At 32.2% G+C, this 25,433-nt stretch overlaps 1 protein-coding gene across 1 annotated transcript; it reads right to left on the reverse strand.

The window, feature by feature from the left end:
- Positions 1-320: 320 nt before the first annotated feature.
- Positions 321-23,974, reverse strand: LOC120152519 (3-oxoacyl-[acyl-carrier-protein] synthase I, chloroplastic-like). The gene is made up of 7 exons (XM_039164722.1): positions 23,831-23,974; positions 22,934-23,023; positions 19,575-19,732; positions 1,043-1,163; positions 624-737; positions 446-523; positions 321-341 (listed from the first exon to the last, which is right to left on the reverse strand). The coding sequence occupies exons 1-7, from the start codon at positions 23,972-23,974 to the stop codon at positions 321-323; spliced, it is 726 nt and encodes a 241-aa protein (XP_039020653.1).
- Positions 23,975-25,433: the final 1,459 nt, after the last annotated feature.

The following is a 25,433-nucleotide window of genomic DNA, read 5'->3' on the forward strand; positions in this document are numbered from 1 at the left end:
CGATATTGCTGAATCATAAACAGATTGGTAGAGCTATGAGTTCGGGTCGAAATCAACCGATGTTTATGTAGACGACGACAATAGGAACTTGTCATCTAGTAAGTACCCAGATAATATGATCACATACTCCTAAATCCAAGTAACATAGATTGAGAGTCTTACCAACATCATGTCGCTTCTTTTCATTGGCAACAGTGTCGAACTCGACTGAAGTTCTGGATTCTGCATCGAGAATGAGACACTTTAAGCTTTTATGGAGTCCATATAACAACAACATTGTTTAATCCAGCAGCGTAAACGAGACGTTATCCGAACAATCATCACTCGGGATTGGGAGGTTTCTGAAGATAAAAGAGGAAAGCACAAACTAAATTCCCAAATATCTCAAGATGTTCTATTAAACGGGCATCTAGAACATACAAGTTGGTTGATTGGTGGGATGCACCAATCCTGTGATAATGGCTTTCACAGTGGCAATGGCTTCTAAACCACCAGCTGCAACCAGACAATGACCGGTCATAGACTGAAAGAAGAAGCAAAGCAATCAGCCTATAGCAGACGAGCAACATTACATATGGTCATCTCGAATTTCACGAAATTTGGGAGAGAAAAAGAGAGATTACCTTCGTTGAATTGATTTTGATGTCTGATGTATTCTTGAATATCTTCTTGATAGCATTTATCTCAGCTAGGTCACCGGCTAGAGTAGAAGTTGCATGTGCATGGATGTAATTAACCTGAAAAGCAAAAGGACTTGCTTAGTTTACTAATCTGTTAACTCTCAAGATCTACATAAATTTACTTGGATAATAAAAGTTCCGAGGTATGCGTATTTTGAAGAGATTCAACTGGAACACCAGAGAATACATTAGTGCCATTGAATTTATTTTTCGAAAGAAAAAGTTTCCACAGTGTCAGCAAACACGGGTATAAAGAATTGAAGAAACAACACAGCACGGGAAATGAGAAATATATAGAAACCCGACAAAAATGGATTACTCCTATATGTTTGAAGAGAATCGAGAGGAAGAAGAAGAATTACCTCCTCAGGGTATACACCTGCGTCTTCAAGCCTTCTCTCAATGCACGAACACACCCCAAGACCATCGGCCCTTGGATCAGTCATATGATAAGCATCACAATTAACAGCTCCATGTAATCCCCTAAACCAGACCCAAAATAATTAGGTCGAATCTAGAGATCTCAATAATTAAAGTTCCCAAAATCGTACCCAAACATTATTTAAAATATATTAAAGATTAACCCTCACATTTATAGATTTCATACACTTAAGTAACCGAAATAAATCAATAATAATTAAAAACGTAAATCAAATATTTATCGAATTCAAAAATTCAAGTCTCAATGTCCAAAACAAAATTTATGTTTAATGTTCTAAAATAGTTAAACATAACAAATATTATCCAAAATAAATATTAATTAAATGTGCAATAGAAAACCCAAGTAAAAATGTCATACTAAATAAAATAAAATTTGGGCAATATCGTAACTCCAAGTATCGAATCACCTAAATTTAAGTATCTGAAAGAGAGAAATTAAGGGAGTGTAAGCTTTAAAGCTTATTGCGCCACTAATGTGCAAATAAATACAAGTCATAGCATAAACCAAATCAACTACAATTATTCATAGTCCAAGTCAATAGTGATAACCATATATTTGAACGATATGCAAATGCTTATGCACTCACCCGTACTCCAAACACTCCATCAGTGAGTGGGTTCCCCATAAGCACTCAAACTATAATCACTCCGTATCCGAAGATTGGGTCCGCCACAAAGGTAGAGGTCACGGAATCCGAAAGTGATATTCACCTCGTTGAGTGAATGCACTAAACTTCCCCTATCAAAATTCATCTCAATATGACATGCAAATGGCACATATATTAGTTATTCGATCCGATCCGATCCGATCCGATCCGAATAACACATATTCGAATAACAAATACTCAAATATCATTTATCCGTATTTCGATCCGATCCAAATGGAATAGCTACATAAACACATAATCTGGATGCATAACATAATATGACTCCAATAAATAATATATGTCACATTACACACATTTTCGAATTGCTTCATATACAACAATATCATAGAACCATCATGCTTGAAGTCAAACTTCCAATCAACATATTTATATGAATTATAAATAGGGTAAATTACACGCTTACTCATTGAACTTTACTCTCTCTCCTGTTTCACTCATTGTTCTTTCAATTTTTTCAATATGTTCACTAAACTCTAGACATTAAACTTTTTTGGTCACTCAAACATTAAATTTCTAACGCTGTTAAATTAAAATTGAAAAAAAAATTAAAAGTGAAGTGAGTGAAATAGGAGAGAGAATAAAGTTCAGTGAGTAAACGTGTGCATGTTTTATTATTAAAATAAGCCATGTGAGCACGCTGTTACTGAGTAAACGATCGAGTGACCAAAAAAATTCAATGTCTAAAGTTCAGTGAGCAAATTGAAAAAAATAAAAATATGGGGAGTGAAATAAGAGAGAGAGTAAAGTTCAGTGAGTAAGCGTGTAATTTACCCTTATAAATAACACAACAATACCACAAAACAAATCATGTTTCAAATTAATTTTTCAATTAGACAAACAATCAATCAACACAAAGTAATATAGCACCTGACAGAGACACACCTTGTGTAATACACCAAATTTTGGATAGTGACCAAAATATAAATTTTGAATGTTTAGTGGCCAAAGTATAAAGTTTAAAAAAGTTTAGGGACCAAAGTGTAATTTTTAAAAGTTAGGTATTTTGACCCATAACTGAATAGTTCACCCCCAAGAATGACATTTTTGTGGGAATCAAAATTTTGGTACAGGATTTGTATTAAAAGTTATAAGGCAGTAAAATTCATTATAGAATTGGATAATTAGATCGAATCAGAATTTCAAAAAAATTTGAAGGATGATAGATAAAAGTTGTAAATATTATTTATAAATTTTAGAATAGTGAAATTTAATATGGATCAGTGGAATTGAAGTCAATTTTCCATATTTAGTTGAAATTGGAAATTTTAGTGACTAAATTGTAGCTTTTGAAAATTGCAAGGGCAAAGGTGAAAAATGGATTTTTATTTGTTCATCTTTGACCATGAAGATGATATAGATAATATGGTGTCATGGATGATGTTATAGCAATGTCAAAGTGGAAATTATCATATTTTGGTAAGGATAAAATTGTAATTTCTAATTAAATGAATTTTAAATTTATTTTTAATACATTAAGACAAGTGTATATGTTAATTATGAAGAGAAAACAAGAACTTTCAGCCCCTATTCTTGCTCAAGTCGTGCACCATCGTAGCTACAAGGTAAGAATGACATTTTGGATTGTAATACAACAAATTTTGGTTAGTGACCAAAATGTAAATTTTGAATGTTTAGTAGTTAAAGTATAAAGTTTGGAAAAGTTTAGGGACCAAAGTGTAATTTTCAAAATTTTAGTGACTAAATTGTAGCTTTTGAAAATTGCAAGGACAAAGGTGAAAAATGGATTTTTATTTGTTCATCTTTGACTATGAAGATGATATAGATAATATGGTGTCATGGATGATGTTATAGCAATGTCAAAGTGGAAATTATCATATTTTGGTAAGGATAAAATGGTAATTTCTAATTAAATGAATTTTAAATTCATTTATAATACATTAAGACAAGTGTATATGTTAATTATGAAGAGAAAACAAGAATTTCCCGCCCCTATTCTTGCTCAAGTTGTGCACCACCTTAGCTACAAGGTAAGAATGACATTTTGAATTGTAATACAACAAATTTTAGTTAGTGACCAAAATGTAAATTTTGAATGTTTAGTAGTCAAAGTATAAAGTTTGGAAAAGTTCAGGGACCGAAGTGTAATTTTCAAAATTTAGGTATTTTGGCCCATAGATGAATAATTCACCCCTAATAATGACATTTTTTGGGAATCCAAATTTTTGTACAGAATTTGTATTAGAAGCTATAAGGTAGTAAAATTCGATATAAAATTGGATAATCGGGTTGAATCGAAATTTCACGAAAATTTTAAGGATGACAGATAAAAGTTGGAAATTTTATTTATAAATTTTATAATAATGAAATTTAATGTGGATTAGTGGAATTGAATTTGATTTTTCATATTTAGTCGAAATTGAAAAATTTAGTGACTAAATTGTAGCTTTTGAAATTTGTAGCTTTTGAAAATTGCAAGGGCAAAAGTGGAAAGTAGATTTTTATTTGTTCATCTTTGACTATGAATAGATAAGATGGTGTCATGGATGATGTTATAGCAATGGCAAAGTGGAAATTATCATATTTTGGTAAGGTTAAAATGGTAGTTTCTAATTAAATGAATTTTAAATTCATTTATATTAAATTAAGACAAGTGTATATGTTAATTATGAAGAGAAAACAAGAATTTTTAGCCCCTATTATTGCTCAAGTCGTGCACCACAATAACTACAAGGTAAGAATTTTATTTTATATTTTTAAGCTTATTCGATTGATTTTTGGATTAATCTATTATAAAGAGAATTAATCCTCTTGAAATTCTCTATCATTTGGTATAAAAACTACATGGAAATCATGCTTATATGATGAGATTGTATATTATGGTTTATGAAGGATATGTTTGATTTTGAAGATTTGATGGAAGATTATTATGTTTTTGATGTTATAGATTGTTTCTAAAGCATATGTGATGATTAAAACACTTGAAATCAAGCTTAAACATGTTAGGCCTAAACCTAGTGTAACATCCTCAATACCGGGTTAGTGATTTAAGTGTAAGATTTTTAAATGTAATGACCAAAATAAATAAATTGAAAAGTGAAGGAATTAGTTGAAAGATGTTGGTGTAGGATTAATTAGCAAATGAAGGAAGAGTAAAAGGGTAAAAGGGTCATTGAACAAGTGGATGAATAAAATATTAGTTGGGTTATTTTATAAACCCACGTGGGGCTTATGTAGGAAACAAATGTTTCCAGATTTCTCTTATTTCTTCTTCCTTCTTTCTTCATCTTCTTCTTCTTCTCCCAAACGTGAAGACCCAAGCTCAAGGTAAGTTTGATTTCTTTTGGTTAATCCTTCAAATTCAAGCATGGTTTTGATTCATGAAGCTTTAGGAAACATGATGGAAGGAAAAAAGGGGCTTAGAAACTCAAAGAGTTTTGAGTTATAGAAGATTAAAGAGAATGAGTTTCAAAGTGAATTTCTGAAAAAGAGTTAATAAGTGAATTTAGAAGTTGAATTTGACTTGTCATAGGTGTGAATAATAAGTTATAAGTGTTAGAATTAAGTTTGGATAACAACGAAAATTGGGTATGATTCTTAGCTTTAAGAATTTGAATGAAGTATGGGAGATTCTAAAGTGTTGAAATGATAGAAGTTAGTTAAAATGGTTGTAGTTAAGTTTGGTGGTATGAAAGGAACTTTGTATGAGAAAATTTAGTGAAGAGTTGATGATTTTCGGGTTTGAACAGTAAATTCTGGGTTTTTACAGATTATACAGGGGAACCGATTCCCTATTGGGAGGGTATCGATACCCCCTAAAGTAAAAGTTGAAGTTTGGTTCATTAACTTCGTTTAAGCTATGAGTATCAAATTATAAGGTTTAGGCTTTTGATAATTGTCTCGGAAATTATGTTTATGTAGATATCGAGCCTAAACGAGTTCCGGAACAAGTGACAAGTAAGAACGAACGAGGGATTAGAAACGATTGAGAAAGAAATAAGTTCTAGAATTGGTTCAAATCCAGCAAGGCGAAGGTGAGTGCATATTATAATCATAGTACAATGGAATAAGACTTGTGATAAGTCTAATTCCTATGTTGATTTTTATAGTACAATAGTTATGAACATACATACATGATAATTATTATGACACATGCATAAAGTATATATGTTCATATGATTTGATAAATGATAAATGAGAATAGATTCAAATGCACATGTGATATGATAAGTGATATGAGCTATGTGATCACAAGAGAAATGACATGAGTACAAGAACATATGAAACATAAGAATAATGCCCATGGTATACGATATGAGAGCTATATGTATAGTTGGTATGCCAAGAGTCGAGGGTTTCATAGGTCCTTCAGGACAACTCATAGGTCCTTCGGGACAAAAATTTCATGTGCCACTCAGTGTGACTTATACGAGTTGTGGTGACAGCAATAGTGCACAACCTCAATGTACTCGAATACCTTGAGTTCTCAATAATGTACATGGGCAATTGAAAGATAAATTAAAGTGAAAGTGACATAAGAAGGTAAGTTCATATGTGCATGACATGATCATATATTGTATAGTGTAATACATACATGCAAGTTGTAATGTCATGATTGGATGGTAAGAGTGCATGTTTCATGAATGCATTGATATATATTTTATTTTATGCCTCACTATGTCAATAACTTAGCTTGTAAGTGATTTACACGTAGGAACCAAGAACCAAGAATATCATAAATAGAAATGGCAAGAACATCAACACTGCTAGAAGATCATATCAGAAGTAATTGATAAAGTATGTATTTTGATTGTGTATAGTATGTTGGTATGTAAGAAATGTTTTAGCATGAACACTCTGATCGAATTTTCTAATGTTTTAAACATATATATGTAAATGGTAATTTTGTATAACGATAAAAGGTTAAATTTTAAGAGTTTATGTATGTTTTACGGAAGTACTGTAGCAGGGTATCGGCTCCCTGTAGCAGGGGAATCGGTTCCCTGTCAACAATATGGAAAATTTTAACATTTGGTACTGTAGCAGGGTACTGTTCATAAATACGTTTTTGCCTCAAAATTTTTATAACAAACATAATTTAATAGTATATTATAGTTTATTCTTAAAATAAGTTCAAACATTCTATTATTTTGTAAAGAAAAGTGTTTTAAAAAGTCAATGTGACATCTCAGACTCGTATTCGGGTCGGGTACGGGTTGGGGTGTTACATTTAATGGCATCAGAGCTAAGGTTTAGTCGATTATCGGCATAAACCGGAGTCAAGAGTGTTTTATAAAGTATACATGCCAACACAAAGTGAAAAAAAAGAAAAAAAGAAATTCTGATCTGATAGTGTAAGGAGTGTACTGTCTTGTTGATAGAATTAAATTGTTATGTTAAATGTTTGAATATGAGAGCTTCCAAAGTGAAGCGAGAGGCGATAAACCTGAAGGAGATATCAATTCACTTGCCCTGGCCAGGCAGGATGAGGGGCAGACTCCTCAGGAAATGCCTCGTAAGATCAAAGGTTGATTTTAGAAAGTTGAAGTCATATTAGAATAATGATAGAAAATTTTCATTATTTTGAATCGGAAAAGTGATATAGAGAAGTTTTGTTATTACGTGAATAAGATAGAATATGGTGAACAAATGTCACCATAAGAACGTTAATAGATCAAATGATGTAGTGAGAATTTGTAGAAGAGTTCAAGAATAAATGCATCAGTAACAAGCGTATAAGGTATATGAAGCCAGAGCTTATGAGATTGAAACAAAGGGATAATATTGTGTATAAGCAAGAGTGTTGATATGATAAAGGTTTGCATTCTAGATGTAAAGAGTTAGCGTTGGCTAACAAGATTATTTGAGGAAAAATGTATTGGAATTATAGGATTTTAAGATATTGTTAGGTTATGATAACCAAATATGAAGTGGATCTGGATAAAATTGTTTATTTTGATCATAGTAATGTAATATAGTGAAGGAAGTGAGGATTCGTATGTTTGAGTAAAGCTAAGAATTGATAAGAAGAGTTTAAGAATGGGAACATTTGTAATCGGTTTATAAGACAAAGGAAGATAGAATGTTGAGTTTGAACAACGTAAATTACTTGATGTATGAGAATGAATGTGGATTTGATAAGTTAAATGAAATATTGATAAGTTCATTCCGGTTAAAAAGAAGGTATATAATGGTTCAATGAAGGTTTATGCTTTAGATTGAAAGAACTGGTGCTGACTAACAGAGTTATATGATAGTAAGTGTATTGAAGTTAAAGGATTAGAAGATGATACCAAGGTAAGCTAATTAAGGATGGAATGGATTGAGATAAGATTATGTATTGAAGTACTGTAGAAATACTGTAGCAGGGTATCGATTCCCTGTAGCAGGGGAATAGGTTCCCTGTCAACAATCTGAAAAATTTTAACATTTGGTACAGTAGTAGGGTATTGTTCATACCGTATAGTATTGTTCATAAATACGTTTTTTCCTCAAAATTTTTTATAACAAACATAATTTAATAGTATATTATCGTATATTCTTAAAATAAGTTCAAACATTCTGTTATTTTGTAAGGAAAAGTGTTTTAAAAAGTCAATCTGACATCTCGGACTCGTATTCGGGTTGGGTACGGGTTGGGGTGTTACACCTAAGGTTTTGAAGAAATTGTTATTTGATTAAATTAAGTTAGGGGTTTGATTGTAGATGTCTTGAAATGTTGTTTAGAGGTGGAATTCATGCTTGAATCAAGTGAAAATCAAGAATTCATATCCCTTTATTATTCGGCCCTAAGGAAATAATTTTGGAAAATTTTCCCTGTGCTTAGAAATGATGTTTGAAATGTTCTACAAGCTTTAGAATGTCATTTGAACCAATTTGTAATTTTGTAAAAGTTAGGGTACCTATTTGGTAATTTTTAAAAGTTATGAGGTTGATGTGTAATTGTTAAATACATGGTTTAATATGCTGTAAATTAATGTTGAAGTGTTGAATTTGATGTTTAAATGTCAAATTGGACTAATTTGGGAAGTTGTCAAAGTTTGAGTACTAAATGCCAAGTATTGAGAAAGTTAGTGACTTAAGTGATAATGGTAGAATTGTTGAGGTATTGGGATAGAATTTAGATGCTGGAAATTTAATTAAGTTGTTTGAGACTTGAATTGAAGTTAAAGGGCAAAGGACTATTTAGAATAAAATGAAAAAGTTGAGATGAATTCGAAAAGAATTCATAATTAGTGGTCAAAATGTGAAGTTTGAAAATGTTGTGTCTTAGTGATGAATATGGATGAAAAGGGAATTAAATGGTTAATTTGAAGCTTTGATATCAACATTTATGTTGTAATAAGAAATTAATATCGAATGAGCATCAAAATATTTTTAGGAATTTATTTTCTATTATGTGCCTATGGTAGTGAGAATTTTACATGTGGTTTGAAATATATATGTTTTATAATGATATTCATTTAGATTATGATTCAAATAAATATCAAGCAATATTAAAGCTAAGGAGAAGTTTAAGGATGAAATGTGAATTACTAATGAAGATTTTTAAGCTAAATACACGAGGTAAGTGTAGTTCATTTGTATTTATGTTATCGAACAAACATTGGCTTGCAATGAGCCAGTGATGGAGTTACTATGGTAATAAGTGACTCATAACGTTATGTGAATTGTAATTCAATCCTATATGTTCATTTGGTAAGCTAATAGAATTAGTGAATAAGCTAAGGATCCAAATTGGTGATATATGCCTATACTTGAGACTTGAACAGTAAGTTTAGTAAATCACCATAAATTCTAAAGAAATAGTTAGAGGATGAATCTTATGTCGTTGGATTTGTATATCAGTCTAGTTTTGTCTAAGATAAACGTATACTGATTTTAAGGATTATATGAAAAGATATGAATTTTTAATCAATGATATGTCAGAAAATAAGATAACATATTCTGCTTAAAAACATTTTCTATAAATCAGATTTAAAAATGCACTATAAATTGTAAAAACTGAACTAGAAGAAGTTTCTTATATAGTTAGATTCATATTTGAGTCTAATTTCCATTGGTATAAACAAAATAATTTTTAAGTGTGTATATTAATATAGAATAATATTTCTTTAAAGATAGTGCAATGTGCCATAATACGAAATTGTGATAAATTTCGTGATAGAAGCGAATAAAAAGCAAAGAATCAAGATTAAAGCTTAGCGAGGCTCATATTTTGACTTTTATATAAATCATTAATGTGAGTGTAGTTATTTATTTAATCATTTTGATTGAAGAAGACTTCTGATAAGTCAACCTCATAATATTTATTTTAAAGTATGATTTTTAAATTATTTAAGGATTATTTCTATAATGTTTATACAATTTTTTTATGGATGGTGTTGGGATTTTTGAAGCTCAATTTGATCAACCGAAAATTGCACAAGGGGGTGAATTGGCAAAAATTTGTTTAGGGAGTAAGGAGAGTAAAAGATAGAAAAATTGGCACAATAATTTATAGTGGTTCGACTTCTCAACGAAGTCTACCTCCACTACTTTAGCTCCTCACTAAGGATTTTCTAACAAATTCACTAATTTGTTCTTTCTTTTTCAAGGACAAAGAGATAACATTTACATGACTCCCTAGCTTTTCAAAGGCTCAGCTAGAACCAAAATCCCTTTACAATGAACAAAATTGTAAACAAAGAAAACCTCTAAAAAGGAAAGTGTTTACAAAATTTAGCTCACGAGAACAAAATATTTACAAGAGAAAGTAAAATAGGAATGAAAAACTCTTCTCTTGTGTTTGATTGATTGGATAGGTGTTATAACCCTTCTTCAAGTGTCTTCAACTTGAATTTATATATTGGAATTAAGTTGTGGTCGTTTCTAGCCGTTGGGAGTAATTTAGAACAGTTGGGGATATTTTTCTCTGCAAAATAAAACTGCCCAATACAGAGGGTATTGGTACTCCTACATGGAGTATCAGTAATATCTTTGTTATATTTAAATAAAAATAGTTGTTTCTAGCCGTTGGGCCTGACGGTATCGATACTAAGCCTATGGTATCAATATTACTCTGTGAAGTAGTATCGGTACCACTTTGGATATCGGTACCATTTTTTGTATTATGGAATTTGAGCAATACTAGTAGTATCGATACTACCTAGTGAGTATCGATACTACCTAGTGAGTATCGATACTACCTAGTGAGTATCGATACTTCCCTTACCTTGGTATCAGTACCATATAAACAATATCGGTACTGTTCATGAGGTATCGATATTGTTCTTACAGTATCGATACTTCTTGTACATAAAAGCATTTTGTGCTCAATTCCAAGTTAAAATGGACTTTGTATTATTTTTGAAAACTTTGAATAAATTCAATTCAAGTCAAAAAAATATTTTTCCATAAATTTTTATATCAAAACATAGTTCAATAATCTCCCCCTTTTTGATATAACAAAACATTTGAAAAATTGTTTTTGGCAAAACTCCCCCTTAATAAAATATTTAATGAAAATAATACCAATTGTTATATCAAGAATATTCAATTCAATTCCAAGCTTTCCCTTTTTCATTAAGAAATTGAAATTTTCAAACCATGCTTCTCCCCCTTTTTGTTATATCAAAAATAATTCAACTTCAAAGTTATAAAATAACATTGGAGAGTAAGTAATAAACTTGATATTAAAAACATTTGAAAAATCAAAGCTCCCCCTTAAAAAGTGAATTCCAAACAAAATTTTATTTTAAAAGCTTGACACTTAAACAAAATTAAATTTCAACATAGAATAACAAACATGTTAGTAGCACATGAGTTTAATATATCCAAGTCTAAAATACTTTATGCAATACCAATTGTTGAAATTAAGTGCATATGCATAAAGTTTTCTAAAAATGTTATGCATTTTAAAATTTTGATATCAATTGTTAGAGAGATATCAAATGTTATGCGACGGTGGCTGAAGGTGCATCCTTAGTTTTAGGGTTAGGGTTAGATTAGGTTAGAGTTTGTTGTGGGCTTGGGCCTACTGTTTGGGTAATGTAATTTGGGACTGGTTTGGGTTTGTTGTAATGGGCCTATAATAATAAAAAAAATAAAAATAGTTAATAGTAATAATAATATTTAAAAACCAAAACAAAAACAAGTGGTTACAATTCTTTAACTCATAGAATTAATATGTATTAAAGGATCTAATGATTCATCCCACTAGACCAATCAATTGCCGTAAAAATTGAATGGTTATGATCTTATCATTTATGCCCAATACTACGAATCATCTTATCGGTTTGAAATACTACCTGAACGTTTCACTTATTTTTAGTGTGCTGAACTTTCACGTATGATGATTACCAAAGATTTAGATTCATTAATGAGTTATTTTAGTCTAATCAAAAGTTTAAATTCAAATCTTAAAGAATACGATAACGATAAATATTTAATTAAAAAAAATCTTTTCTATTTACCCAATTAATAAACTAATGTAACAGTAACTTTATTTTTACTTCTCACCTAAAAGAAATTTTTTTCTGGCTTTGCCCATGGATACAATCTTCATAGTTTTATCACAAATTAATTGTGTAATTTGTGACCTTTTTTCGGTGATTACGGGTATCCATCAATAAAAGAGAATCAATGTAAAAGTTTGAAGTATAAATAAATCAACAAGATAATTGAATAAACATTAATCATAGAAATGATCGTCGAATTTAGAGATGAGTATTTGACCTGATCCTGATAAGTTTTGATCTAATTTTGTTTTATAAGGTTAGTTTTTTAAGAAAAAATAAACTCCGATCGAATTAGATCAAGTTTTTTTTGAAGGATAATATCCGAAAGTTCTGCTGTGCAGTGCCTAAAAAACGGCGTGTCCGGTTAAACAAGTGACCGGTTAAAATTTAGACCGGTTATGCTATATCATTTAACCGAAAATATTATCAAGCACAATAACATATTAGGTAGCGCTTATATAATGTAATAGGTAGCGCTTATGTAATAAAATATGCATTTAACCGGAAATATTATCAAGTACAATAACAAATTAGGTAGCGCTTATATAATGTAATAGGTAGCGCTTATATTGACCTATTTTCTCATAAAACCGGTTACATTATTAATTGACCTATTACATTATAAATATCGGTTTCGATGTTTTCGGGATCGATACAATTTTAAATGTATCGACACTTTATGCGTGCAATTCGTTTGTGCTTTATTTTGGAAAAAAATATCGACACATATTTAAAGAGTGTCGATACATAATGTAGACCTATTTGTTAATTAACCGGTATATTTTAACCGGTTACATTATAAATTTACCTGTTACATAATAATTATCGATTTCGATGTTTCGAGGATCGATACTTTTTACAAATGTATCGACACTTTATGCGTACACCTCGTTTGCCATTCATTTTGGAAAAATGTATCGACACAAATTAAAAAAGTGTTGATACTTTATATTAACCTATTCTCTCATGAACCCGATATATTTCTACCGGTTATATTGAAAATTTACCTATTACATTATAATTATCGGTCTCTTTGATTTTGGGATCGATACTTGTTATAAATGTATCGACACAAAATCTAACAATGTCGATACTTTATGTTAACATGTTTAATAATTAAACTGTATATGTATACTGGTTACATTGTCAATTTACCTATTACATTATAATTATTTATCATTAAAATAGTCTAATTTTACCACCTACATTGTAATTTTACCTATTACTTTAAAGTTATTGAATTATGTAGTTATTGTACATACATAAATATGTCCTGCAAATTTAATGTTGTACCCACCCTTCAACTACCACCACTACCAATACCACATCCTATTGAAAGCACCACTGAAACATGTTGTTCAATGAACCTTTACTTACATACATCTCCATCAACTCCTGTTGGGACCATTGAAATTGCACAACAAAATTTTTGCCATGGATCATACTAATGCAGACAATGTTAAGCCAACCGAGGAATGCCATAAAGTACATAATGTTGATGAATCTGACATATTGGTTGGTAAGCTCTTCTCTTCACGTGATCAAGCTTGGTACTTTTACAAGGAATTCACACGGGAACATGGGTTTAGTGCACGTCGGGGAACAACACGGCTTGACATGGAAGGGAATGTGAAGACACAAGAATTTTGTTGTTCCAAAGAAGGGTTTCGAGTATCAAAAGTCAATACCGTTGATCGTCAACGTGCTCATACGCCAATCACAAGAACATAATGCAAGGCTAGAATCGTAGTTACAGCAACAAATACAAACGACCAGTGGGTTATAAGTAAGTCTTATCAGAAACATAATCATGCATTGTGCACACCTGCTATGACACCATTTATGCGTTCTAATAGAGCTGTAAGTAAGACTGATATCGATGAGGCAACAACATTGAAAGAGGTCGGTGTTGGCATGTCACAAGTAATGAACTATTTAACGCAGCAGGCAGGGGGCTATCATAATGTTGGATTTACACATAAAGACCTCTACAATGCACTTCAAAGAGGCAAAGCAAATGAAATCGTTGATGGGGATGTGAATGGGCTTATTGCTTACTTTGATTATAAGAAACATGATGATCCCGGGTTTTTTGTGACATACTCGGTAGACTAATCAGGGGCGTTGCATAATCTTATTTGGTCAGATTCTACATCGAGATCAGATTACATATGCTTCGGTGATGTAATTGCATTCGACACAACGTACAAAGATAATTTGTATGGTCGACCAATTATGCCTATTGTCGGTGTCAATCATCACCATAACACAATTGTGTTTGCTACTGCCATAATCGCTGACGAGACGTCCCAATCTTTCAAGTGGGTGCTACAGAATTTTTTAGAAGCCATGATGAACAAATTGCCTATTTCAGTTGTCACCGATGGGGATAGGGCAATGCAAAGGGCTATCAAATCTGTTATCCCTAATGCTAAGCACATATTATGTTATTGGCATCTTTCTCGCAATGCACAAGCTAACATTGGTGACCCAAAATTTACAGCAGCATTCTCAAAATGCATGGTTTCCTGGTGGACAACCGACGAATTTGATATTCAATGGCGTTCAGTTGTTTCAGAGTTCAACGTCGAAAAACATCCATGGGTGATTGAGAAGGGAAATACTCAGTACTTATGGGCACAAGCATATCTAACCGGTCATTTCTTTGCTAATATTCGCTCAACACAAAGGTGCGAGTCTATGAATGCTTCACTCGCAATTGTACTGAAACACAAGAAGACATATTTAGATGTTGTTCGTGCAATTGAAGATGGAATTAGTAGAATGCGTCTGAACGAGTTAAAAGCGGATTACTTAAGTTCCCAGACGAATCCCTTCCAGATCACAAAACTGGTTGAATTTGAAAGTCATGCTTCTGAGATTTATACGCACGAATCTTTTCGTGCGTTCTAAGAAGAACTTCAACGGGAGACATTGTACCAGATTCAGGAAGAGATTCAGTCCTTATCAGATGAATGTCAATATTTTTATTTGAAAAAGTACAAAGAAAAAAATAGGACATTTGAAATTAGTTTTGATTCTCGTACAAAAACCCTAAATTGCTCATACAAAAAATTCAAGACAGTTGGACTTCTATATCGCCATCAACTTCACGTTTTGAAGCACTTGGATTACACATATTTGCCCGGGTCTTTGATTCAAAGTAGGTGGACTAAGGATGCGAAGGCTTCTGCACCCAGTTTTGTTGATTTGAATGTGCCTCCAGAAATAATGCAAATGGCAAGGTTTGCTTCTCTACGTGCAACAACAAGTATGTTATGCTATGCTGCATCAAAGACAAACTCGTCTTTCAAAACCGCAAGAGATGAGATGAAAAGATTAACATAAGAATTTGAGAACTCGTTTGGTTTGATTGATTCAGTCAATCGGAGTAGTGTATTAAACAACTTTCACGGCCCTCAACGAAAACAACGCAAGCGAAAAGAAGTAACAAAGAACAAGGTCGAGAAGAAAATTAGGCGATGTGGGTTCTGCAACGGTGAGGGACATAACAAACTAATAAGTCCTCAAGTCAAGCTGGGTTTGAATACAAGCACGCAACCTACTTCAACTGATTTTTTTGAAGACGAAATGGACTGGTCATTCAGTCCCGCACATGATGTTAGAGACATTTGGAATAATTCAGACAACGATCTCCATATATCCTAAGTATCAACATGGCTCCTACTGTGTATAAGAAACATGTACAACAACATAATGTTATTGCAAATAAACACATCATTCAATCATGTTTGAACATTACAACTATATTCGTATAAAATTAAAAACAATTCTTCAACAACTGAATACAACTATTATATGTAATGTTCAATCATGTACTCCTTACGTTGTAGGGATTCAATCTCTAAACCCTCAAAAGAAAGCTTGTCTTACCAATTCATAGCTTACCATTTGGACCCTGAAAGGGTGTTTTATTGGCTATGCAGTCAACATGATTATGAGCTTCCTTTATCATTTTGCATTTAGTCAGACTATAGAGATTTGAAATTTGTAATCAATTAAAAGATCTTAAACACTTGAATCCAATTACCATTTCAAGAACAATTACATGAATACATTGATACTTACTGGTCGCTTTCGATTTTCTTCAATGTTGATACGCTGGGGCTCCATTTGAAAGTAATCGTCGTCGGAGTGGAAGAGTTCTGTCTTTAGGGTTTTTTTGATTTGGGTTTTGTATATATAAGAAAAAAACACGCGTAATTTTAAAAAGTATCGACACTAATTTAAAAAGTGTCGATACATTATGTAGACCTATTTTCTCATAAAACCGATAAATTTAAACCGGTTACATTGTAAAGTGACCTATTACATTATAATTATAGGTTTCGATGCTTTTAGGATAAACACTTTTTCTAAATGTATCGACACTTTTTCGTGAACTTGTTTGGAAAAGTTATTATGGACATAAAGTGTCGACACAAATGTATAAAGTATCGATACATTATGTATACCTTTTTTTTAATAACCGGTATATTTAGACTGGTTACATTGTTATGTTACCTATTACATTATAATTACGGGTTTCGATGTTTTTGGGATCGACACTTGTTATAAATGTATCGACACTTTTTCGTGAACTTGTTTGGAAAATTTATTATGGACATAAAGTGTCGACACAAATGTATAAAGTATAGATACATTATGTATACCTTTTTTTTAATAACTGGTATATTTAGACCGGTTACATTGTTATGTTACCTATTACATTATAATTACGGGTTTCGATGTTTTTGGGATCGACACTTGTTATAAATGTATCGACACTTTTTCGTGAACTTGTTTGGAAAATTTATTATGGACATAAAGTGTCGACACAAATATATAAAGTATCGATACATTATGTATACCTTTTCTTTAATAACTGGTATATTTAGACCGGTTACATTGTTATGTTACCTATTACATTATAATTATGGGTTTCGATTTTTTGGGATCGACACTTGTTATAAATGTATCGACACTTTTTCGTGAACTTGTTTGGAAAATTTATTATGGACATAAAGTGTCGACACAAATGTATAAAGTATTGATACACTATGTATACCTTTTTTTAATAACCGGTATATTTAGACCGGTTATATTGTTATGTTACCTATTACATTATAATTATGTGTTTCGATGTTTTTGGGATCGACACTTGTTATAAATGTATCGACACTTTTTCGTGAACTTGTTTGGAAAATTTATTATGGACATAAAGTGTCGAACAAATGTATAAAGTATCGATACATTATGTATACCTTTCTTTTTTAATAACAGGTATATTTAGACTGGTTACATTGTTATTTTACCTATTACATTATAATTATGTGTTTCGATGTTTTTGGGATCGACACTTGTTATAAATGTATCGACACTTTTTTCGTGCACTTATACATTCTGGACAACATGTATCGACACAAATGAATAAAGTGTCGATACATATTGTAGACCTATTTTCTCATAAAACTGGTAAATTTAAACCGGTTACATTGTAAAGTGACCTATTATATTATAGTTACGGGTTTCGATGTTTTTGGGATCGACACTTGATATAAATGTATCAACACTTATTTGTGAACTTGTTTTGGTTGGAAAATACATTATGGACACAAAGTATCGACACAAATGTATAAAGTGTCGATACTTTATGTATATATCTTTTCTCATAATCCGGTATATTTAGATCGGTTACATTGTTATTTTACCTATTACATTATAATTATGGGTCTCGATATTTTTGGGATCGATACTTTTTATAAATGTATCGACACTTTGTTCATGCACTTGGTTTGGAAATACATTCTGGACAACATATATTGAAACGAATGAATAAAGCAAATTCATTATGCACATTATAATTAGTGTTGATATTTCAACAATCCTCAAATGTATCGGTGTACAAAGAAGCAAATATGGATATTTGCTAAGACTGTATAAGTCACATGTTATAATGTAATATTCATATTAAAAGACACAGTTACTGTGTTATATGATTTAGTTTTTTTGAATGGAATGAAAATATACACACAATATAATCAAACCATAACATACATACACAAAAAATTTCTGGATAACAATGTTCAAATAATGTACCTACAATGAAATTAATCTGATGGAAAAGGGTTATCGCTAACGAAGTCCGGAACATTAGGCGCCTTCAATAAATTTTCCAAATACTCGCGTGTGTTACCACATTTTTCTAAGGACATATATAAATAATTTCAATAATCAAACTAATCAGGTGCAATTTTACTAACAAGAAACTAAATGAGCATAATCAGGAATAAATTTATGTCATACTTAGAGCATCGTCGTCCGAATGGGAAGCAGCGTCGAAAGAATGTGGACATATGTAATTGTTTATCTAATAAAAAACATAAATTGTTAATCAATCATTCTATGAACAACTGTTTAACTGGAAAAATATGGCATAACTGTAACTTACCGGATTATGAATCATTTTTCGCGGTGAATCATCGACCAACAGTGTATTTAGGACGTTAAAATCAGTAAACTCGTTCCAAACATCATTGAGATCTTTACAGTATATAAACTTATCTATTGTTTTGCACTTTCTTTGATCCTGTTTACAAACAGTCGAACATAAATATGTAGGAATCTTAGACAAATTAAAGTTAGCAAAGTGTAATGACAATCATCTTACCCAAACAAATAGAAAGTGGTCAGAGAACGAACGTAGTTTATCAAGTAAACGGTCCATGTTATGCCTGAGATTGTAATCAAGTTTGAATGTTAACATTTAATTGTATATTAAAGATTTTGGCTATAGTAATTTGAATTGCTCAATAGTTCTAACCTCATCTTGGATGGCCAAATGACAACAACAAAATTCTGTGTACAAAATTGCATAAATTCATATAATCCATTTCTGAGGATAACATCTGCAACATGAAGAAAATGAGATTAAAGTTGTGCGCTTATATGTTAAAATAATGGATACAAATTAACATAATTGAAACCTTCTGGATGTCTTGGGATGTAAGCAAGGACACCATTGACATAAAAAATTACTAGTTTCTTGCAGCCGGCGTTGCAGACACGATATACTTGTTTGGATCATCATCATCATCTTCATCTTCATCGTCATCTTCATTGACCGCTTGGTTGTCCATATCTGTTAAAAGAAAATAAAATACATTTCAGAACGTGTAAATGTTTAGAAGCATAAATAATTAATTACCTAACTCGTTTGATGTCGTTGACGTAATTCGTCACGTAACATGGAGACTTCATTGCGCAATGATAAAATATCGGCTCGCATTCCGCTCACAAGGGAATCAATATGCTCCCGAAAATTAAACATGTATTCCATAACTGTCGTAATTGTGACATCCTGTCCAACTTGAGCTTCTGGAGCTTCTGCAGCTTCTTCCATCATTACGTCTCCTCCCCCATCTCCCATTGGTTTGTCGTCTTCATTGTCCTCCCTCTCTAGATCTAATCTGACATCCTTGACACTCTTCCAACCGACCGGGTTAATAGAACAGGGGCGTCAAGCGAAAAATCAACTTCTTCATTTTTCAACAGATGGGTGATGACACATCCATATGGTAGTGAAGTTGAAATTGATGCTCCCTTTGTGACCATATATACAAATGTTTTAAACATCAGTTTAGCAATGTTTGGAGCCGTTTTGGATCTATACTTTGCTATCCACCAATAATCGTTGTCTAGAATCGTTGAATGTTTTCCCCCAGAAGGCCGAATAAACCAAGTCAGCATTTTGTGAAACACTCTCGCCTCTACATCTAGGTGAATTGGGCTATTTCTATCAACCCGTTGTATTGTAGTATCTAAATCATTTTCATCTGAATCCCCTTTATTCTCGACACCTATACCCGAAGCAATAGTCTCCAGATATATATATATATATATATATATATATATATATATCATTCCCCATGACATGGGTATTAATTCCTATTATATTATTCTTATTAGGCTCATACTGGAAGGAAGCATTATTGTAGAAGACTCTAACTAGGTTGGGGTAATACTTTGGTTCTACACCAAGGAATTCAAGCCAACCCCACGATGTAAATGTGAATTTAAAACTAAAATCATATTTACCATTGAACAAGAAACCCAAGTCAATGACACATTCGGGACAAATCTTCCTTACTTTAAAACTTCTTTGCCATCTTTCTTTCTCCGCATCGGATCTAAAGTTCTCACTGTCGATCGACCTGATTTCCTCAAAAGAGCTGGGTTGAGAAGAGGTGGGTTGAGAAGAGCCCTGATTCTGACGCTTACGTTTTGGAGCCATTTTCGGTATGGATGTTGTTACATTGGAACACAAACACATTAAGGAAACAAAAGTGACCAATCTGCAAATCAAACAAACCCTAATTTATGGCAAAATATCAACAAATTTACCTGAATATCTGATCGTAATTGTTATGAACGATGGTATTCGTCGGAGTCGATGAGTTCTCTTCTGTCTTTAGGTTTAGTGTTTTTCGATTTGGAGTTTGTATCATATAAATAATGAATGAAAAAAATGCGAGTAATTTAAAAATGTATCGACACAAATTTAAAATGTATCGATACATTATGGTAACCTATTTCAAATTAAATATGTATATTTATACCGGTTAGATTACAAAATGACATATTACATTCAATTTATGAATTTCATTCGACACTTTTTTGTGCACTTTTTGACCATTTACATTCTGGATAAAATGTATCGACACAAATTCAAAGAGTGTCGATACTTTATGTACACATGTTTTCTCATAAACCGATGTATTTAGACCGGTTAGATTCATAATTTACCTATTACATTATAATTATGAGTCTCGATGTTTTTGGGATCGATACTTTTTATAAATGTATCGACACATTATGGTGACCTTGGTAAGAAAATCATTCTGGACACAAAGTATCGACACAAATTAAACAAGTGTCAATACTTTATGTACACTTGTTTTCTCATAAACCGGTATATTTAGACCGGTTAGATTGATAATTTACCTATTACATTATAATTATGGGTCTCAATGATTTTGGGATCGATACTTTTTATAAATGTATCGACACATTATGGTAACCTTAGTAAGGAAATCATTCTGGACACAAAGTATCGACACAAATTCAACAAGTGTCGATACTTTATGTACACCTGTTTTCTCATAAACCGGTGTATTTAGACCGGTTAGATTCATAATTTACCTATTACATTATAATTATGGGTCTCGATGTTTTTGGGATCGATACTTGTTATAAATGTATCGACATATTTCTATGCACTTGGTAAGGAAATCATTCTGGACACAAAGTATCGACACAAATTCAACAAGTGTCGATACTTTATGTACACATGTTTTCTCATAAACCGGTGTATTTAGACCGGTTAGATTCATAATTTACCTATTACATTATAATTATGGGTCTCGATGTTTTTGGGATTGATACTTTTTATAAATGTATCGACACATTTCCATGCACTTGGTAAGGAGATCATTCTGGATACAAAGTATGGACATAAATTCAACAAGTGTCGATACTTTATGTACACTTGTTTTCTCATAAACCGGTGTATTTACACCGGTTAGATTCATAATTTACCTATTACATTATAATTATGGGTCTCGATATTTTTGGGATCGATACTTTTTATAAATGTATCGACACGTATGTTTACCATACTCTCATTAAACCAATATTTTTTACCTATTACGTTTGGGAACCATACTTGGACAAAATGTTGGAATCAAATATGTGTTTATTAATTTTTTCAGTGTTATTGAACATACCTAAATATGGAATGGCCATTCAGTCCCGCACATGATGACAATTATGTTAGTGACACTTGGAATAATGCAGACTCCTACTGTGTATAAGAAACATGTACAACAACATATTGATAACTTTTCCCATCTCATATATAATTACATTCACATACAAAATTATAAATTGTATACAAAATTAACCCTACATTTACATCATCGATTCCTTTTGTTATTCTTGTGTAGCATGGCAGCGTTTGTCATCTTCTCTTTTAGTTGATTTTGATTGTGGCATACGAGATCGTTTAATATTCGCATACGATCCCATTCTCCAACAACCTATATTCAAATTGTCAGTACGTTAATTATTGTAAACCACAGCATTCAATCTACGACTTTTAACAATGTAACAGCAAACTAATTTTTAATTCTACTTACAAAATCACCAGTAGCCCCGCTAGAACCGATCGATTCCATCCACATCATCACATAGATGCCGCAATCATATTCATTCAATTGTTCGGTCATCTTATGCTTCACGAATTTGAATCTTTACAAGGGGACTTTTCCTAGAGAGCCACATGCTTCTACCCAAATGTGTTTCTCATTATAACTATCTAATATTTTCATCTGCATTAAAAAATATGAAGTTATGATCCAAACAAATTATGAATTATAATTTACATAATTTCCTTTAATACATACCAATCTCTTAGCAACATTCACTCTATGTTTAGCTGCTTCAGATTTAAACAGACTATCATATACAGTTCCAACATGTTTTACCATATCCAACACCAACAGATACCAATGTGAATTATTGTAGTTTATTGTGATCATGATCTGCAATTAATTTCACACACAATTTGACAAAATTTAAACTTATATATCCAAAAACATCATTTATGCCTATTCGTATGGTGTCTTACCTTCTCACAGTTGGTGAATTTCATATAGTTAGGCAACATGGCACCCCAAAAGCTCGCAATACCCTCAACATCACCGTTGTTGTCCAACGCCTGTTGTTGTAATTACGCGATAATCATTATTAATTTACCGTCTATAACATTACTTTTCAACATTTATTAATTTAACTTACCGCTAAATGGTATGGAATGTAGCCAATCATCCGGCCTGACTTTTTAGAATCATAGCATACTGTCCAGGCGAGCAAATCAATAACCTAACAAAATTAATTACACAAACAGAACATATTCAATAGGTTTTGTCTTTTAATTGATTTCTACTTACCACACCGCCAACCCATTCCATAGGCTTCAACGTTGCAACGTCGGATACTTGTGTGTATTGATTTCCCATTGAGATTACAGTATATCTGTAAGAATCATTAGGATTAATATCTTTTCATGATTAATATCTTTTCATGAAATATTTAAATATCACTCACAAAGCAATATAAGTGACTTACCCCGATTCTAACCCACTATTCCATAAATAATCACAAATTGCAGCTTCGACCGGTTCAATTCCGATTGAAATATCCGCTTTTACAACCTACAGTTTTGCATACAAATTTGTGTCACAACAACATGATAAAAATCAAATTAAGTTATCTTTTATTCAACTTACCTTCTGCTTCTTCTTCTGGGGTGCAGGACATTACGAATCTAAATATGCATCTATAACACTCTCCGATGTATAGATGTTAGTGACATCCTTTCTCCTCATTTCCTCTATCTTTTCTTCTTCCTCCATATTTTCTTCTTCAAATTTTCTCAGTTCATCGTATTTTTTCTCTACATAGCTCTTCATCTCTTTTATTTCACCCTTCAATTTCCCCCTTCATCCAAGTTTTTATGAACCACCTCCTTCACCCCCGAAAGTTCACTCCTTATTTCCACAACCTCCTTGACAACTCCATCAATTTTTCCACCCGTAAACAGATTAACTTCACCACTCAACACCTCAACTTTTTTCACCAATACATCTATATTTCCTTCCACTTCCATCTTATGCCTCTCATGTGTCTCTTCGACTCTTGATTGTCTTTGATGAATATCAAAAATGATTTTTTTAATATCAGCCAATTCAGACATCAAAATGTCGAATTTACTATGTTTTCCCTGACCGTAATCCCCCTGACCATCATCCACCCCTCCAACCATCTCTTTATCTGCCTCCTCTGCCTTCTCTGCCTCCTATACGTCCTTGAAAATAACCTTCAAAATTAAATTTGTATTAAGACATTGATTATATTCTTAATATTATTTAATTTCATTTATTACCATTTCTAGCTTCCTCGGTCTATCCACCTTCAACTTCACCATCACTCTAACCACTTTTTCCTTCCCATATGCACGGATGCGTGCCACTCCGTGTCTTTCATAAGCCGGCAAACTATCACAGCCCGACCAATAATCGAACAGTGCAACCTGAATTTATAATAAAATTAATCATTTTATATAATAACTATACAATCATTTTATATAAAAAAACAAAAACATTCTTCAACTCAGTTACCTCTAAGATTGCTATGCACCCTTTGAGGTATCTCTGGCTGCCCTTTTGAAAGGTGATTATTGATTTAATCAATCTCCAATGAACATATTCAGCCCAATTGAATTCACCCTTCAAGCCTTCATCGCAAATGAGCTTCATATTGTCCTTGTTCGTTGACGTATCACCCGTTGGACAAAGAAATATCCCGACAAGGTACAATAAAACTCGGGCCTTCAGCTCATCCCCCCGGTAAGATCCGCTTTTGATATCCTCTTCAACTTCAACATATGTCACCTTATGATTCAAACCATATTTGGAGGCAAGTGCTTTCCAGTTCTTACTCCTACAGACTTCTACAACACTTTTGCCTTTGTTTTGTACCCCCAAGACGACTGCAGCAGTCGATACCCCCAGAGGGAATGAATAATCGCTATATTTAGCAATACATTGTTTGACATCAAATTGCTCCATCAAGGATCGACACAATTCCCTCCAAATTGGTCGATCCTTTACTCCTATCAATGATCCAAACCCTATTTCACTCAGCACATTCAACTGATCATTCTTTTTAAGGTGTTCAATTAATGAATACACCCTTTTTATGCTGCACCTTGTCGACACATCCTACATTTTTTAACAATATATAATGTTATTGTTCTTATATATCTTGTATCAACGTATTTACAAGTTTAATGAATACCTTATTTTCATGTGCTTTCCTCTGTTCTTTGTATTCTTTACTATAATTCCTTAACTGTATGATGTAAGGTTCCTTTTGAGCATCACTCATCGAATTCCATTTCGACCTCACATCTTTTGTCACCTAATATTAAGCATAAACGTTTCTTAATCAATACATTAACGCTAAATAATACTCAATGTCAATTTCATTTTACATACCGAACCGCTGTGTGTGCCATCTTCCTTCATCCTTTTGCATTCGGCCTTACTGTCAACATTTAAAATTTG

This window comes from Hibiscus syriacus, unplaced genomic scaffold (assembly GCF_006381635.1).
Source record: "Hibiscus syriacus cultivar Baekdansim isolate YM2019G1 unplaced genomic scaffold, ASM638163v2 tig00111092_pilon, whole genome shotgun sequence".
Taxonomy (NCBI): Eukaryota; Viridiplantae; Streptophyta; class Magnoliopsida; order Malvales; family Malvaceae; genus Hibiscus; species Hibiscus syriacus.

Bases quoted from the DNA above. Each gene is read 5' to 3' on its own strand.
- LOC120152519 (XM_039164722.1), bottom strand. From the start codon at position 23,974: ATGGAAGTGGAAGGAAATATAGATGTATTGGTGAAAAAAGTTGAGGTG. The intron at 19,733-22,933 runs GTAAGACACCAT...GTCGGTTGGAAG, and splicing joins AATTCACCAACTGTGAGAAG to AGTGTCAAGGATGTCAGATT. The intron at 1,164-19,574 runs GTTTAATTTTCG...GGTCTGGTTTAG, and splicing joins ACGACAGTTATGGAATACAT to GGGATTACATGGAGCTGTTA.